Source organism: Strongylocentrotus purpuratus, unplaced genomic scaffold (genome assembly GCF_000002235.5).
Source record: "Strongylocentrotus purpuratus isolate Spur 01 unplaced genomic scaffold, Spur_5.0 spur5_scaffold_20, whole genome shotgun sequence".
NCBI lineage: Eukaryota > Metazoa > Echinodermata > Echinoidea > Camarodonta > Strongylocentrotidae > Strongylocentrotus > Strongylocentrotus purpuratus.
The window spans coordinates 19,737,291-19,756,910 of NW_022145606.1; the positions used below are offsets into that span (position 1 = coordinate 19,737,291).

Consider the following 19,620-nt stretch of genomic DNA (forward strand, 5'->3'; position numbering starts at 1 on the left):
ATTTGTACCTAAAAGGTATAACCCACAGAGATGGAGACTGGATATGCGCACATGAAAGTTATGTAAACATTATTCATTTATGCACCAACGGTGCATTTTATGATACGCAGGTGGGAGTATTCTTTTCAAGAGGGCAAACAAAAGGTATTCGTGAAGCACATCTAGGACTTTGGCAGTTATTATTCTAATATCCTCAAAGTGGAACTTCTCCATATGTAAAAGATCTGTGGATATTTGGGGTCATTTGTACCATGTGCTATATGTAAACTCCCTTGAGGCCGAGGGTGCTCGCTTTGAAAGCGAAAGAGGAAGTCTTTACCTGTTTTCCGCACCAGTGAACGTAAATGGGGCAAACACAATAATTCCAGTGCATGAGCCTAGCTGTAACGCGTACACATCGACTACTGATCACGCCAAAAATTAGTTGGCGAAATGGGTTTCCATTGTACCACAATCGCGTCATAGCGCACTGGGCGGCGTCCCATGAAACCGTCGTAATTACAAGTTCAACGACATCCCATTGAAATGCGTGTATTAAGTTTAACACGTGTTTCAATGGTGTGTCGGCGAACTTGTACTTGTGACGGTTTCATGAAACGCTGCTCAGGTATATTAACTTGCTACTCAATCCCCTCAGCCATCATCACTGCAAGTTGCAAACACTCATGCAGTAGCTCTCTTGGTCTAACGTACGTATTCAGAGTCGAAGATCAAATTAAGTGTCGTACTTCGTATTCGAAAACTATGACAGGTAAATAATCAGTTTCTTTGTACAATAAATTAACCTTTACGATATTTGGCTGACATGTATTCGTCGGAATCTTTAATGAAGATATTACACAAAATACGCGCTATATTTTCATGATTTCTGCACAGTACGGTGAATGTCATCTTTGCTTCATAGGCGCCAGCAGATAGATCCCAAGGAAAATTTGGTAAAATCAACAACCAGACTGTTTGCAGATTACTGCATGTCCCCTCTATCGCTCCCAACATGATGCAAACAACTCCTTGCAGTGCTGGGAATTACTAGAATTTTGAACTTTATGTTATTAATTTCCCTAACCTATGAACGTTTTCTGTATCATCTTAAACATAATTTCGCTATGAATGTACTCATTGACAGCTCAGTACAAGAAACTGGAGAAAGGTCTCGACCTGGAGAGTGGAAATGCATTATTAGATGACTCAGATACAGACCAAACCTTTAATAAGGTGAGATGAATTTTCTTTGTTTATTTTGGTTGTTTTGGGGGGATAAGAATTCCAGAAAAATAACAAGTTATAAAAGAATTATAATTTAAGTATAATTGTAAGAAAACATAGAGGAAAAAAATTGGGATTACCCCAAAAATGAATAGGCCTATCAAAGCATGATTAAGATTAATACTAAATACGTTTAAATTGATACTGATGAGGCTACCCTGGGTAAATATAAGAAATTATTGTTGTAATTGTTTTGGTTTTCTCTACAACCAGCATGATTATAATCATTATTTCTAGTATCTACATTATTATAATCTCTATTGTTAGTATTGTCATAGTTATTATGATTTTATTTGTATTACTATCATTATTATTAACACTACAATTGTTTGTATAATTGATAGTAAAATCAATATTTTATTATCCTTTGTATTGACTTTGACTGGCTAAGGTGCTTCCCCTTACTCCCCTACGAGAAATCATGCTCCATTCTGTTCTGTCCTGGGCTTGTTGCTCTGCCTCTTGTGTGGGTAATTCCACATCACACCAGTCCTTCAATCTTGTTGAAGGGCGTCCAGAATGACTTTAAAGCACGTAGACGCATTTTCATTTTGATTATTATCATTGATATTATTATTATCATTATTTTGTTATTATAATTATTGTTCATCATCATCATTACTAGTATTATTAGCATTTTAAGCATTTTAATTACTATTATTTAACATCATCATTATCATCAGCAGCATCGGTATAATGATCGATCATGCAATACACCCAAATCAGACAAGAACACATACTATCTGCCTTACATGTCATACTTATAGGTACCACAAGCTCAGGGTATTGGGCAGGCACGATATGGCCAGCAACCGGATGACCATCTTCTATTTGCTATCCTCACGGCTGTATTCTGCAGTACAGTGTTTGGCATTGCAGCCATTGCGAAATCTGTTGATGTAAGTTCATACTACCAACATATCACTTTCGTTGGTTAAAGATAAACTTGAGTTCTGGTTAAAAAAAGAAAATCAAGTCTCACAGAATCTAACGAAACTTACACTGAATGTTCAAGATTACAAATAAATGTCATGTGCCAACCAATTTTGGAAGAAAATGTATACTGGCTGAGTAATGAGCATAGAAAGATAAGGAAATCAAGTAGTACTAGTCCCGACACCATTTGTGTTGTCCCATATACATCTTTCTGTGTAGTGTGCCTGTTACTTTACCAAGACCGAGCCAAATTTGTTATGAATTTGATGACTCCAGAACCTTACGGACTTTACATACCAATACTTACATGCTACATAATCAACTTTTTTCTGATGCATTCCACACCTTTTCTTTCACAATGCAATCGCGTTACCAGAACTCACCTTTATCTTTAAATTGCTTTTGATTCTGAGCCCTAGAATTATACCATAAATATATTAAGTACACTGTTGCTCATAACGGTGGAATATTTTTTTTTATCCCAATTTATGGAATTATTTTAAAAATAATTTAAAAATACTAGATCTAGATAATAGTATACAGTCTCAGATTTTATTGAATAATAATTTGCCAATATGTGTTTTGCGTGACTGCTAAAGCATGTATATTATGCTACTATGTTTATCAACTAGGGGACCTATGCCCTTAAGTCATAAATGACAGTAATGAGGATTAATGCCTCACAAAAGGGCTCTGATATAGCACATCGACACGGTGTTGATCCTGGGGCCTTACAGTTACAAGGCCATTGCTTTGTCACTGAACCATGACTGTACGCAGCGGGGGCTAGGGTAGGGGGCAGTTTCCATAAATTAAAAAAAACCCAGAAAATGCAATAAATATTCAATAATTTATTGCATTCTACCCCGGTCCCCAACATAACAAAATCCTCTGGACGGCCATGCATTATGGCTCAAGGCATGGGCACACAGAAGATTTTTTTATGTTGGGGACCGGGGTAGAATGCAATAAATTATTGAAAATTTATTGCATTTTCTGTTTTTTTTTTAATTTATGGAAACTGCCCCCTACCATAGCCCCCGCTACGTACAGTCATGGTTCAGTGACAAAGCAATGGCCTCGTAACTGTGAGGCCCCAGGATCAACACCGTGTCGATGTGCTATATTAGTGCCCTTTTGTGAGGCATTAATCCTCATTACTGTCATTTATGACTTAAGGGCATAGGTCCCCTAGTTAATAAACATAGTAGCATAATATACATGCTTTAGCAGTCACGCAAAACACATATTGGCAAATTATTATTCAATAAAATCTGAGACTGTATACTATTATCTAGATCTAGTATTTTTAAATTATTTTTAAAATAATTCCATAAATTGGGATAAAAAAAAATATTCCACCGTTATGAGCAACAGTGTAGAAAGGGCGGGGATGGGGTTGGGGTATGCGCCTCATGCGTATTTGTGTTGCATGACTTTTTTATGTTTGATGCAATGCATTTTCAACAAAAAAATTAACCTTACGTATAAAAACTGTTTTCAGAGACATTTCTTCTGCATATAGTTCACTATTATGTTTATGTCAATATTCTGACAAATATTTTCTTTTCTTTTCTCAAATAATATTTAATTTGATATTTAATGAAAAGTTATATATTGTTTCCTTTTTTCTTGAATTAAGAAGTGATTAGACACCTTTTTTTAGAGCAACTGCAAAGAAACAAATATTATCGTTGCCATATTTCAGGGGAAAATGTGATCAATTTAGCCCTTTAAAAAGAAACCCTGTTCTAAAGGGATATAAAATACTTTGAATATACCAATGTTAAGATATATCAATGGAAGAGGGTACATGTAGGTTGTATAGAATGAATGCATGTACTGTTACTGCTACTGCCGTTATTACTTCCACTACCAATTATTCTACTACTACTACTATTACTACTATTACTGACACTGCTGATTATGCTGTTGCTTATAATATTACTGATGCCTCTACTACCACTGCTACCACTATTCCAACTATATGTACAAGTATTACTACTACTGCTACTACAGATTATACTACTACTACTACTACTACTACTCCTACTACTAAAGACTATTAATTACGGACCAATCATCTTATAAGTGTTGATAATATGCTTTCTTGCCAAATAATTCAACTAATTCATGCCAACATAGAGATTGATGATTGGTAGGAATCTTTAAATGAAAAGGAAAATATTGGTGCATGTTTTCCTCATTAATCTAAATGTTTTGATTGTATTGACCATGAACTTTTGATGCACAAAATGAATAAGTATTTAAGATTTTAGATACTGAACGTAAATGGTTTTCTAGTTTTTTATTTAATAGGAAACAAGCAGTTTATTGTCATGGTAAACTATCTGAAACAAAGGACATTACTATCGGAATTCCTCTGGGAAAATGTGTAGGCCCCTCCCTCTTTCTTGTTTTAATAAATGATATAACTGATTATTTACGGTTAAATACATGTAATATATAAGCTGATTATATTGTCTTACATGTTTCTGATATGGATATCAATATCATTACATCTAAGCTCCAAGCAGATCTATATGCTATACACGAATAGTATTGTGAAAATAGATTACGTATTAATACTAATAAGAGTAATGTTATCTGATGAGTAGTAACACACGAATTCAATACATTTAGTCTGAAAGTGCATATTGATAATGAAATTGTAGAACAAGTGAGAATTATCAGATATTTAGGGATTGAAATTGATCATATATTATTTTGGGCTATCAACATTAATGGGCTATAACATGAACCAAATTCATGACCCTATACCGAAATGTTGTAATACCTTTAAATCTCTTAGCAAATCGTTAAGTTATAAGAATTTTACTTTACGAACGCTCAGTTAGTTTCTAAGCTCTTCCATTTTGAATAACATGAACAAATGTACCACACAGGAAATCTTTGATTCTTCTTGTTCCGGATGGGGGAACTGTTCTTTACAAACCAGACAAATTCGTTCAAAACTAAAGAAAAGAGCATCACGTATTGTTGGACGAAATTTTGACCATGATGTTTAATAATAGCTTGAATATGATGAATTCATTGAAATGGCAATCCATTGATAGTAGACGTGACTATTTTTAGCATGTGTCATGTATAACTGTATTCATGAAAAAGTCCCGGTAGGATTGTGCAATAAAGTAGAAATGGTTTTTGACAGACATGGTTTTAACACTAGACTTGCCAATGCGTTGGAAGATGTTTTACCCAAGCCTAGTCTTGAATGTTGTATAAATTGTTTTAGATACGCTGGTGGTAAAATCTGAAATAGTTTACCTTTTGCTCTTCAAAATGCTAAATATATCGATGACTTTAAACGTATGTACAAGGACAATTTATTCAAACCTGTGTGATACAATGCCTATTCATATTTTTGACATGGCTTATTTATCTATATCTCTCCCAATTTTCTCATTTCTTTCCTCCTCTTATAATGTATTTGCTGATTATTAAATTAACCCTAAAACCGTACACCCCCCCCCCAAACTGCGTACGCGCCTGACTACTTCTCCTACTACTACTACTACTACTACTACTACTACTACTACTATTAAAAATACTAGTACAACTCCCACTACTACTATTATTGTTATATTTACTGTTACTATACTACTTATCCTACTAATACTAATACTACTATCACAACCATCACTATTACTACTACTACTACTACTACTTCTATTTCTACTCCTTCTATATTTATTCTACTATTATACTTCTTCTTCTACATAGGTTCTACTACTTATACTACTATTACCACCACCATAATTATTACTACTGCTACTACTTATACTTATATTGATATTATGTATACTTCTATTAATCTAATTCTTCTACTACTATTACTATGATTACCACCACCACTATAACTGAAACCATTACTAGTACTACTGGTGTCACTACTGCCAGTAGTTACACTACCACTATTTTTTTCAACTGATACTACTACTACTACCACTACTACTACTACCACTACTACAACTTCCACCACTACCACCAACACCACCATTACTACTATTCGTACTACTACTACGACAACTACTACTACTACTACTACTGCTGCTGCTGCTTTTACTACCACCACCACTATAAGTACTACTAGTACTACTACTACCACTACTACTACTACTACTACTACTACTACTACTACTATTTCTACTCTTACTATATAACTTCTTCTACTAACATTACCACCACCAATATTACTACGACTGCTACTACTAATACTTATTCTGTTATTATGTATACTTCGTCTATATTACTTCTTCTACTACTATTACTATGATAACCACCACCACTATAACTGATACCACTACTAGTACTACTGGTGTCACTACTACCAGTAGTTACACTACCACTTTTACTACTACTGTTGCTACTACTACTACTACTACCACTACTACTACTACTACCACTCCCGCCAACACCACCTCTTCTTCTTCTTCTTATCGAGTCACTACACAAGTCCCGTCCAGTGGTCCACACAGGCTTTGGCACGGCAATTAACGGCTTCCATGTCATCTTGGGTGCATGGCTCTGGCAGGAGTGGGCAGACTAGCAGGTGTTCCATTGTCTGTTCCTGGCCGCATTCACATGCCGTTTGTTCGTCTCCTAGACCCCACCTCTGCATTAGGACTCTGCATCGACCGTAGCCAGTTCTTAGGCGGTTGAGGCTAAGCCAGGTAGGCCAAGTCTCACTGGAGCCGGTTGCGAGGGATTCCTTCGGGCTGAGGGAGAGTTTATGTGGAGTTGTCTGAAGGTGGTTAGACCACAAAGTCATCCTTTGGTTGTGAGGGCTAGTATTAAGAGGCTCTACCGAGTGCAGAAAGCTGTGTCTGGATTTGAGCCGCTTGCCCACTGGCTGTTGTTCGAAGAGTGGGTGGAGTGGATTGTTTTCTTGTTTGTCCTTTTCTTTCTGGGACAAGACCAACCTTCTGACGTTTGGAGGGGCAATACCGCAGAGCAGGTAGATGTCTTCTATTTTTGTTGGCCTTAGGCATCCAGTGATCGCTCTGCAAGATGAATTTAGAGCTGGGTCAATCTTGGGTGCATGGGCCGACCTACTCCATACTGGTGATGCATACTCCGCAGCAGAGAAGCAAAGCGCGAGGGCTGTCGTCCGGATTGTTCTGGCATCAGTCCCCCAGTTGGTGTTGGCTAGCTTCTTGAGGATGCTGTTGCGGGCTCCAACTTTTGCCTTTGTGTTGGCAATGTGGTTCTTGTAGGTAAGGGAGCGATCGAGTGTGACGCCTAAGTAGACTGGGTTGGGAGTGTGCTTCAGCCTTTTCCCATACCAGCTGATCCTTAGTTGATGGTTGGCATCCATGTTCTTGAGGTGGAATGCGCTTATCTGAGTTTTATCAGGGTTAGCTCTCAGGTGGTTGGTCGCATAGTATGGGATGAGACCGGCCAGGGCATCACTGAGGGACTCCTCCAACTTCACAAAAGACTGGTTCTGGGTGGCGATACAGAGATCATCGGCGTAGAGGAAGCTCCTGGTGTTTGGGTGGATCGGTTGGTCATTCGTGTACACGTTAAAGAGTAACGGTGCGAGCACACTTCCTTGTGGTAGGCCATTTTTCTGTCTGCGCCATCTGCTGCGATTCCCATTGAGAACCACAAAATATCGCCGATTGGACAGCAACGTCTGGATGAGTCCAGTCAGTCTCACGTCCTTTGTCAGCTCAAAGATCTTCCTGGTAATGATTCTGTGGGTCACGGTGTCGTAGGCAGCAGAGAGATCAACGAAAGCAGCTCCGGTGATTAGCTTACTCTCATACCCGTCCTCAATGAACTGAGTGAGGTTTAGGAGTTGGCCAGTGCATGATTTTCCTGGCCTAACCCTGCTTGTTCTGGAATGAGATATTCATCCACGAATGGGGCGATGCGGTTGAGGATAAGCCGCTCGAACAGCTTATATGTATGGCACAGTAGGGAGATAGGCATGTAACTCTTTGGACTGGCTGCGTCTTTACCAGGCTTCAATAGGGCAATAACTTTGGATTTCCTCCAGAGCTTTGGGATGTTGTTGGTGCCCAAACATTCGTTGAACATTTTGAGAAGCCAGTTGAGGGCGCCTGGTCTAAGCTGTTTGATCTGCTCGCAGAGGATGTCATCAAGTCCAGCAGCTTTGTTGTTTTTCATTGCTTTGATGGCAGCAAGCAAGTCGTTCATGGTGAACGGTCTAGTGAAGCCTGGGTCATCTTGAGAGCTTAGAGCGTCTGGGACCTTAGGGAGTCTGGCTCTTCTGGGATGATGGTCAGGGTTTCCCCGACCATTCAATAGGAGTTGATGGGCAACTTGGTCAGCAGTGATTTCAGATCTTGGTTGGGCCTTTGTATAGTCATTGCCCAGTATCCGGATCGTTTTCCATGCCTTCCTGCTGCTATGTGTCATGTCAGTGGATTGAATGAATTCCTGCCACTTCCTCCTTCTAGATTCACCAATTTCCTATATTAGATTACTTCTTCTACTACTATTACTATGATAACCACCACCACTATAACTGATACCACTACTAGTACTACTGGTGTCACTACTACCAGTAGTTACACTACCACTTTTACTACTACTGTTGCTACTACTACTACTACTACTACTACCACTACTACTACTACCACTCCCGCCAACACCACCATCACTACTATTCCTACTACTACTACTACTACTACTACTACTACTACTACTACTACTACTACAACTACTACTACTACTACTACTGCTGCTGCTGCTTTTACTACCACCACCACTATTAGTACTACTAGTACTACTACTACCACTACTACTACTACCACTACCACCAACACCACCATCACTACTATTCGTACTACTACTACTACTACTACAACTACTACTACTACTACTGCTGCTGCTGCTTTTACTACCACCACCACTATTAGTACTACTACTACTACTACTACTACTACCACTACTACTACTACTATTTCTACTCTTACTATATAACTTCTTCTACTAATATTACCAACACCAATATTACTACGACTGCTACTACTAATACTTATAATGTTATTATGTATACTTCTTCTATACTACTTCTTCTACTACTATTACTATGATTACCATCACCACTATTACCGATACCACTACTAGTACTACTGATGTCACTACTGCCAGTAGTAACACTACCACTATTACTACTACTGATACTACTACTACTACTACTACTACTACTACTACTACTACTACTACTACTACCACCAACACCACCATCACTACTATTCGTACTACTACTACTACAACAACTACCAATACTACTACTACTACTACTACTACTACTTTTACTACCACCAATATTACTACGACTGCTACTACTAATACTTATACTACTGCTTCTACTAGTAATACTACTACTATTAATAATAATGATAATGTACACCTCCTTTACTTTTAAAAGAGTTTATTATGTACAATTTCATCACTTTAGACTCGATTTCAACCGCGACAACGATCACTGAATATTGTAGGATCGCATATGTTTTCAATATGTTCATTTGAACCAAATTCATGACCCTATACCGAAATGTTGTAATACCTTTATAATCTCTTAGCAAATCGTTAAGTTATAAGAATTTTACTTTACGAACGCTCAGTTAGTTTCTAAGCTCTTCCATTTTGAATAACATGTACAAATGTACCACACAGGAAATCTTTGATTCTTCTTGTTCCGGATGGGGGAACTGTTCTTTACAAACCAGACAAATTCGTTCAAAACTAAAGAAAGGAGCTTCACGTATTTTTGTAGGAAATTTTGACTATGATGTTAATAGCTTGAATATGATGAATTCATTGAAATGGCAATCCATTGATACTAGACGTGACTAATTTTAGCATGTATTATGTACAACTGTATTCATGAAAAAGTCCCGGTAGGATTGTGCAATAAAGTAGAAATGGTTTTTGACAGACATGGTTTTAACACTAGACTTGCCAATACGTTGGAAGATGTTTTACCCAAGCCTAGTCTTGAATTTTTATGAATTGTTTTAGATACGCTGGTGGTAAAATCTGAAATAGTTTACCTTTTGCTCTCCAAAATGCTAAATATATCGATGACTTTAAACATATGTACACGGACAATTTTGTTTACACCTGTGTGATACAATGCCTATTCATAAATGGTTTTTGACATGGCTTATTTATCTATATCTCTCCCAATTTTCTCATTTCTTTTCTCCTTTTATATTTTTTTGCTGATTTTTAAATTCCTTTTAAGTGATTTGATGTTTTCCGCTGCTAATTTAAATGATTACATTGTCTTTTTTGTTGCTTTTTACTACTTCTAATGCGTTTTATTCCTATATATTAGTGTTATACTGTGTTTACCTTTGCTTGTGAGCTTCGATGATTTCCGTGTATTACATTTTAATTATGTTCAGGACCAGGATGTAAAACAGATTTCGATTCGACAGAAGTTCGACAAATTTATTATACTACTACTAGTACCACCACTAATACTACTACTACTATTACTACTACTACTACTACTACTACTACTACTACTACTACTACTACCACCATCACCACTATTACTACCGCCACTACTACTACTACTACTACTACTCAACTACTACTATACTAACTATTACTAGCACTGCTGCTTCTGCTGTTGCTCTTAGTAGTAGTAGTCGTACTAGTAGCAGTATTAGTAGAATTGGGTGGTAGAAATATCATCGCAATACTACTACTTCTATTTTTTTTAATACTGCTATGCTACTTCTACTACTTCTACTACCACCACTACTACTACTACTAATACTAATAATAATACTATAACTACCACCACCACCACTTTTATTTACTACTACTACTTCTGCTACCACTATTACTACTACTGCTGCTACTACTACTACTACTACTACTACTACTACTACAACTACTACTACAACTCCTACTACTACTATTATTATTGTTACTGTTACTATACTACTTCTCCTACTACTACTACTACTACTACTACTACTATTATCAATATTACTACTACTACTACTACTACTACTACCACTACTTCTTTTTCTACTCTTTATATATTTAGTATACTATTATACTTTTTCTTCTACATAGGTTGTACTACTTATACTACTTTAACCACCACCATAATTATTACTACTGCTACTACTAATACTTGTATTGCTATTATGTATACTTCTTCTATACTACTTCTTCTACTACTATTACTATGATTACCACCACCACTATAACTGATACCACTACTAGTACTACTGATGTCACTACTGCCAGCAGTTACACTACCACTATTACTACTACTACTACTAATCTACTCCAATACTTCGTTTACTCCTATACTTCTTCTCCTACCGAAGCTCTACTATTGCTACCACCACTTCTATTACTGATATTACTTCTAGTACTACTAGTATTAATACTACCACTGCTACCACCATTATTATGACTACCACTACTGCAACTAGCAGTTTTACTTCTACCGCTTCTACCATCACTACTACTTCTACTACTACTACTACTACTACTACTACTAATACTATTAGTACTACTATTACTACCACTACTACTACTCCCACTACTACTAGTACTATAACAAATACTAGCACTATTATTAGTTATTGTTTCACCTCTAATACTGCTTTTACTTTTACTGCCAGTAATTTCATTAGTACTTTTACATCTATTCATAATAATAATGCTTACAACATATTTATGCTACTTTATTTAAGGTAACTTCTGAGGTTTACTTGTAGACTAGGATATTTAGTAAGCATTGTGTAGAAATAAAACTAATATATCGCTAATAAAATGAAAGTAAAGTGGTAATATCGTGTCTAGGATATGTTTCACAAATCAATTTTAATATTGGATTGTATATGATGAAACGCCCACACGAATAATATTCTTTAAATATTATTTTCGTGATTGTCACAAGCTTTACTTTGCAAAATGTAATTTGTGTTTACATAGAATGAGCTGTTTTTCTCATTTTTTGAAATATTGATAAAATACATATCTAGATTATATAAAAATAAAATAAGAAATGATAATAATATGAGTTAATACAGAGTATAATAGGCCTAAATCTATGATAATTGATTATGAGCGTCTTGCAGAAATATTATTACCCCGGTCATAGGATTCAGGCTTGCCTGCACACAATGTATGCACATTCTCCACCCCTCGGGAAGCATTCCAGTCAGGCACCATATATTGTTCAGACGCCCACAATGCTGTCATGTATTCTAATGGTTTGCAACCATTGGTTACTAAGCCTACACGTGTCACGGCGTCATCCTGTACATGTATTGATAACATATTTACTAATGTTCTGGACAAAACAGTTTATTCTGTAGTACTTTATTGTGACGTTTCCGATCACCTCTCCATTTTCCAGTTGACCGAATTTGTTCGTATGCAGGATTGTACTTCTCATCCCACAACAAATGATTCAGTTTTTTCTAAATTAAATTATGAAAATGTTTCAAGGGATTTAAGTCTAAAAAATTGGTTTTGTGTAAACAGATGTGATGATACAAACTCAGCATATGAAGCATTTTTACATACACTGTCTGGGATATGTAAAAAGCATGCAAATGTTAATGCATCATTTCAACGGAAAAACAGAGATATTCCGAGAAAGCCATGGATAACTCAAGGGATTTTATGTTCTATCAATAAGAAGCAGAGATTATTCCGGAAGTATATAAAAAACCCATCGTGTAAAAACTGTTCATTATACAAAAGTTATAGAAACAAATTGAACTACATTATTAGATTATCAAAATGAAAGCACTATGCACACCTTTTTGAAAAAAATAAATTGAATCTTAACAAAACTTTGCAAACGATTAATGATATTTTAGGAAGAAATAGAAAGGTTAAACTACCGCAATTTATCTTGAAAAATGGCAAACAAATATCTAATGAAAAGGAAATGGCTGATTCTTTCAATTAATATTTTACTAATGTCGGTGCATCAGTTGCCAACGATGTTCAGTCAACATCTCACCACTTTTCGGAATACTTGAATCCAAGGACTTCGGAATCTCTGTTTTTTAATCCTACAAGTGAATGTGAAATTATACAGATTGTGAAGGATTTGAAATCTAGTTCCTCGTGTGGGTATGATGGTGTAAGTACCAATTTTGTGAAAAAATTATACATCATATTTCTTATCCTCTAAAACACATTTTCAATTTGTCTTTGTCCACAGGCGTCGTCCCAGACAACCTAAAGAGAGCAAAAATAATTCCTGTTTATAAAAAGAATGATCCAAATTTAACCAAAAACTATCGCCCTATATCTCTACTTCCAACTCTTTCAAAAATCCTCGAACGCATTATATTTAAAAGACTCTATAGCCATCTGTCTAGAAATAGCATTCTAACAAAATACCAGTTTGGATTCAGACCCAACCACTCCACGGAAATGGCACTTTTACACGCCTTAGAGCATATAACCTCATGTTTAGATAAAAAAAGAATATACTTTAGGGATATATATTGATTTAAGTATAGGCATTCGATACCTTAAATCATAACATAATGTTACAAAAAATGAAAAAATTATGGCGTACGTGGTATACCACATGACCGGTTTGTTAATTATCTCAGCAATAGAAAACAATTTGTTAGCTTTAAAGGTTTAAGTTCTGAGACAATGCCTGTGGTATGTGGAATTCCACAAGGGAGTATAATTGGTTTATATCTTTATATAATCTATCTGATGTTTGATTATGTATTAATTCCAGTTAATTGTATTTATCTATATACACATCAATATTTATATAGGGGTAAAGTAAAATGTTATTATAAAGGCACCATTAAATTTGAATGTTCCCTCTCAGTTGAGTCATTACTTTAAATTTCCAATACTATTATGAAATCTTAGATGTTTAGCTTAGCAGTGCAATATAATTATTAGAATAATTGTTTGTAGTTATACATGTATATTTTAATAAGCTGGCCTGCCAACATGCAACAGCAATTTTACTAATTTATTGTTAATACATATTTCCAATAGATTTCACCTGAACTTTACAATATACTATTCACTTGGTCAATAAATTACTGAATGACCTTTATCACCTAACTTTTCTACATGTATATTAACTATTCAGTGATTTTAACCTCGACAGAGTTGGTTCTTTCAACTTTCATGTATTTTTCCTTCAATTACACGTATACCGGTATGCATTTTCTTTATTTGTGCAATATTATCACTGTTGTATTGTCACATTTTTGCATGTTTTTTAATGTATGTATTATGTTTAATATATGCATATGTCTATATGTTTTTTTAGGGTTGAATCACACTCCGGATATAAAATTGTCCCTAATAATTATATTGTGCCACTTTTTTCTGTTGGTGTGGTCATGAGTCTCCGGCGTGTGATGCAACCCTGGGGAAATTTGAAGGCTTTGTCTTGATGCATTTAAATTATTTGAATGCGGTACATGTATCTCTTATATTGTCCTTGTCACATAAATCTCCAACACTGGTTGCATCTGGTTAGGATATAGGTGAGGGCGGTCTGCAAACTATATTGGTTAACTTTGCCCAAGGCCTAGCAGCACAGCCGGGTGCATCCAGTGTTCATGTATTTTGTTGTGATTTGGTATTAATTAAATATTTTCAACTATGTATTTTGATATCATATGTTTTCTGCCAAATTAAAAAAAAAAAAAAAAAAATCCTACCAGGTACCGAAACATTCAGAATAACGTCATATATTTTGTATCTGTTACATTTCCTCCCTGCTCAGGTTCGTAATAGATGGCTAGTTGGTGACGTCGTAGGAGCTACCCAGTCTTCAAGGGCTGCTAAGCGATTTTCTGTATGCAGTCTGGTATGTGGGGTGCTCTTCTTCTTGACTTCTCTTGGTCTCCTTGTGGCTTTCTACATGTACACCATGTCTGCTATGCAGGAGATTGATCACCTGGGACAACCCAGTAACATGGACCAACTTGAGATGTTGCAACAGTTACAGAACCAGCAGCAAACACAACTTCGTTAGCTAAATATTGGACAACACGTCTAACAACCTTTCACCTTGTACCTGTTAATTCAGTAACTTAGACCAGCATAGATCCTATTCCCTTCTTATTGCGGGACTGCACTACTTGCGCCCTCTGTAAATAATGCCTAAGCGGTACCCGTTGGTCCCCCATGATTCCCTTTTTCTTATGTTAATTGAGAGCTGATTTGATGAGATAACCACCTGTCAGTGACCTTGCAGGGAGATCTAATCCCTCCTGGTCAAACTAGTGCAGACAGAATTAAAGACTTTATTAAAGACCGTTAAACGTCGCTAAAGAGCTGCATGAAATAAAGGAATTTCGTGTATTCACTGAGCTAGCTCTTTGTTATGAGATACGCAAATGTGAAAACTTACTATACTTTACGTCATAAAAGTAAAAGCCCGCCAAATGTGAAGCGTATTATACTTAATTTACGTCATATAAGTAAAAGCCCGCCATAATTTTTCCGCATGATGTCTGAACGAGCCTTTATTGTCCAAGCTGTGAATATAGCTGCCAACCATGATAGACATTAAAAAAATGAGTAGCGCTCTCATAAAAAATACATGGAGTCGTATGAGCTTAAACCCAGAGCACCCCCCCCCCCCACCTTAACAAAATTACAAAGAAAAGCTTACAAATGTATATATGCATGTAGATATATCTGAATTGTTTTCTCTTTTACAATAGAACTTGTTATTAATTTTGGAGTGTTATTTTCATTCTCACGCAGCTTTTTATCTTGGTATTTACCATTGTCTTTCTTATCTAATATAATTTTTGTAATGAGTGTTCTATCTAGAGATGGACAAAGACTCTTGGATTACGCTTGAGCAAAACATCTTTTTATGAATATTAATATATTATATTATTAAGTTTGTTATTAAGTTTGTTATAGTATCTTGATACCCAAAATTCAAATGTAACACGATCGCAAAAAATTTCGAAAAAGCAACCCAAGGCTATTTCAAAAGCCTTGTGGATTACCTAATACAGTTTGAGAACATGAAAACGAGTATTATGTAATCCGAACGTGGTTTTTCTGCACAACGGGCTTTGGAAATTACCCTCGAATTAATATTTGTGTTAATATACCGTGTGGGTCAAACAAAAGTTTTTACTCGGAAAATTGTAATTTATTTTAAAAGTCAGCTATTAGCGAAATGTTACCATACATGTTTTGAAAGAGTGTTATATCCCGAATCTTTTGGTACCATTTGTGTGTGGTATATGTTCACATTAAATAAATAAAAATAGAAAAATAAATAATAGTGTGACTGTTAGTGACTGTGAACGTGTTTTGATATGGGCGGCATGGTAATTTTTTAGGTATGTTATTTGGATCTGCAACGACCGAATTAATACCCACATCCCAATTGTTTTATTCAAACATCACATAGGCAAGTCGATTTGTTCACTCAAGCGTGACCACATAACACATAAAAAGGATTTCAAATGATTTGGGATAGTACAGTCTTTCATAAGATGTAGAATAATTTACTTTTCATAAATGATTTTTTTTAAATAATTAGCATTTTTTTAAGTGTTAACTTTGATTTGAATCACACTGTAGTTGCGATCGTTTCATGATTACATTTTCAATTGTGTGAATAAAGGTTGATAGTTGCTTACATAATGATTGAAGATATACATGTTAAGGGCATTGGAATTCCTTACAACATTGAAATACATGTACATGTACTTATCATATATTGCATATGGAGATAGCTTTGCACATAATGTATTTTTATATTTTTATTAACCCAATTCACTATATCGTTTCTTTGCATATATTGTAATAATTTTACTGTACTTTCACTTATGGCCTTTATACAATCATTCTACAAATGGCTAAAAACACAACGAAGAGTAGATAGAGTTGAACACATGTGCGTACGCAGCAGGGAGGGGGGGGGGGGGTGTCACTCCCCCCTCAATTGTTGTATATGTGTGTTTTTAGGAGAAAATAAATAAACCTTCAAATTTGTTTTAATGTTTTAATTACAACAACAACAACAACAAAAAATGCTAAAGGGAGACCAAATAAACTTACCTTATCCCCCCCCCACAATTTTCCAATTTCCGGGACCAAACCAAAATTGTGCTCTGACCTCCCCCCCCCCCCCCCCCCCCCCCCCCCCCCCCCCCCCCCCCCACCTCCGCCCACCCCACACTTATTCAGTGGCTGGCTGAGTCGTTGCGAAATTTGTGGCGTGATTTTTAAATTTTAAAACCCCCTTCTTCGAAAAATTCCTGCGTACGCCACATGTATTGAAAACGACAGAAAATAAATATGTATACACATTTATACATTAACAAAAATGTCATTGCTTCATATGTGTTTTATGCTTCATAAAAATCTCCATATTTTATGCTTAAAGGGACCCTAGCTGTCTGAAATAAAAATAAATTAGATGATTTATATATCAACGGAGATCTTATAGATCATATATTACAGTAATATCAATTAAATTATACTGGGTGTCTCGTGGATTGTCTGTCTACTGAGCTGTAGCAAAAAATGAAATGGGCTCTCTTTCATTGTGTATCGATCGATATAACGCTATTTTCAGGTTAGTGCCCAATCTGACCTATTTAATTTTGATCTTTATGTATGCACCACACGGACGCAATGCGACCGAAGATGGCGCGAGACTCCAAATCTCGTCTTCTCGACTTCTTGGGTACACTGTAAAAATTTGCTGTAACTCATGCAGTAAAATACTGTGATTTACAACAGTAATATGTTGTAATAACGATTTTACGATAATTAACTGTATAAGTACCCCAGCAAACACAAAACGTTTTTAAAACGTTTACAGAACGTTCTTATCAGGTTCCGTACGTCTTCGTCCATATTAAACGTTTAAAAAACGTTTATATAACGTCTAAGTTGGGACCTTACATTCGATGCGGAGCTAGGTCTTTTGAAGACGTTCAGAAAACGTTTTTTGGACGTTACAAATTAAACGTTCTTGGATAGGTCCTGTAAAACGTTTACAGAACGTTTTATTCAGACGTATTTTGTTGAATTTATTTTTTATGTCCAAATAAATATTTCTTAAAAAATACCAGCTGGCGAAATTAGGCCACATGCATACGCTTGGGGGGGGGGGGGTCGAGGTATGTCAAACTGATGCACTCCTGTGGCGTAGCGATGGAGGGAGGCACGTGCATGCCCCCAATAATTTTGAGGAAAAAAATAGAAAACATAAGGTGACATTATTTGAAGAAAAAGAAATACATAAGGAGTGACCCCTCCCCCTCACATAATGTTTGTGCCCCTCCCCCCCCCCCCCCCCCCTCCCAGCCCAATCAGTCCGACCGCGCTACGTCATTTATTATGCTCCATTCAACCACGTGTATACAAAGTGCGTACGCACCGTATATAATCGTACCACTGTATAGGTCAGTGAATCGTATCCGGCGCGGCCGGTGCGCGAATTTTTTTTCCGTACTCGAGAGAGCAAAAATCCCATGTGCGCATGCGCGTGGACTTATGATTTCTCTGCTACTTCCCATACGAAATGTACATGTATTCGCATGTACTGTGCACGATTCGCGTTCTACGAGTAAACGATGGCATAGTAGTCTTCAAACACAGACTCTGATTTGCCAGTTTGACAAATCAATATGCGTATGTGTCGCGATGTGCTTATTCAAGTCTGTGTAGTTGTATGATTCAGACCCAGTAGTGCATATGGAAATACATTGCAACTTGTATAGAATGGTATAGTAGTCTGCAAGCACAGACGCTAATCTGACAGTTTGACAACATACTAGTAGTGTGCTGAGAAGTACTTTATTCAAGTCTGCGTAGATGTATGATTCAGACCCTACTGGTGCGTGCGTTAGAAATGCATCTCAATGTGTAGAGTGTAGTATAGTAGTCTGCAAGGACATAATAATATATTGTGTATTGATGAGTAGTGATTTTATGCAAGTTTGTGTAGTTTAATGATTCCAGACCCCATGGTAGGCCTATGTATTGTGCCACTGCTCTCTCACACTCTCTCTCTCTCTCTCTCTCTCTCTCCATATCTCTCTCTCTTTCTCTCTCTCTCTCTCACGCACCAGTAGGGTCTGAATCATAAAACTACTCAGACTTGAATAACACTATTTTGTCAAACTGTCAGATTAGCGTCTGTGCTTGCAGACTACTATGCCACTCTGCAAGTTGAGATGCCTTTCCAATACACGCACCAGTAGGGTCTGAATCATAAAACTACACATATTTGAATATAAAGCACTACTCAAGACACTATGTTGTCAAACTGTCCGATTAGCGTCTGTGCTTGCAGACTACTATACCATGCTATTCAATTTGGGATGCATTTCTGTAAGCACTAAAATGTCTGAATCATACAACTACTCAGACTTGAATACTAGTACTATTGCT

The 19,620-nt window shown here is 36.4% G+C and overlaps 1 protein-coding gene across 1 annotated transcript; it reads left to right on the top strand.

The window, feature by feature from the left end:
* Positions 1–446: 446 nt before the first annotated feature.
* On the top strand, positions 447–16,865 carry LOC100890541. Its single transcript, XM_011675943.2, has 4 exons — positions 447–751; positions 1,127–1,215; positions 2,034–2,165; positions 14,966–16,865. Exons 1-4 carry the CDS (start codon positions 526–528, stop codon positions 15,215–15,217), a joined length of 699 nt encoding a protein of 232 aa, XP_011674245.2. The 5' UTR covers positions 447–525; the 3' UTR covers positions 15,218–16,865.
* The last annotated feature ends 2,755 nt before the right edge of the window (positions 16,866–19,620 follow it).

Excerpts from the sequence above, each read along its gene's own strand:
- LOC100890541 (XM_011675943.2), top strand. The coding sequence starts at position 526 with ATGCGTGTATTAAGTTTAACACGTGTTTCAATGGTGTGTCGGCGAACT. Across the intron at positions 752-1,126 it reads GTATTCGAAAACTATGACAG|CTCAGTACAAGAAACTGGAG; the intron begins GTAAATAATCAG and ends ACTCATTGACAG. Across the intron at positions 1,216-2,033 it reads CAGACCAAACCTTTAATAAG|GTACCACAAGCTCAGGGTAT; the intron begins GTGAGATGAATT and ends TCATACTTATAG.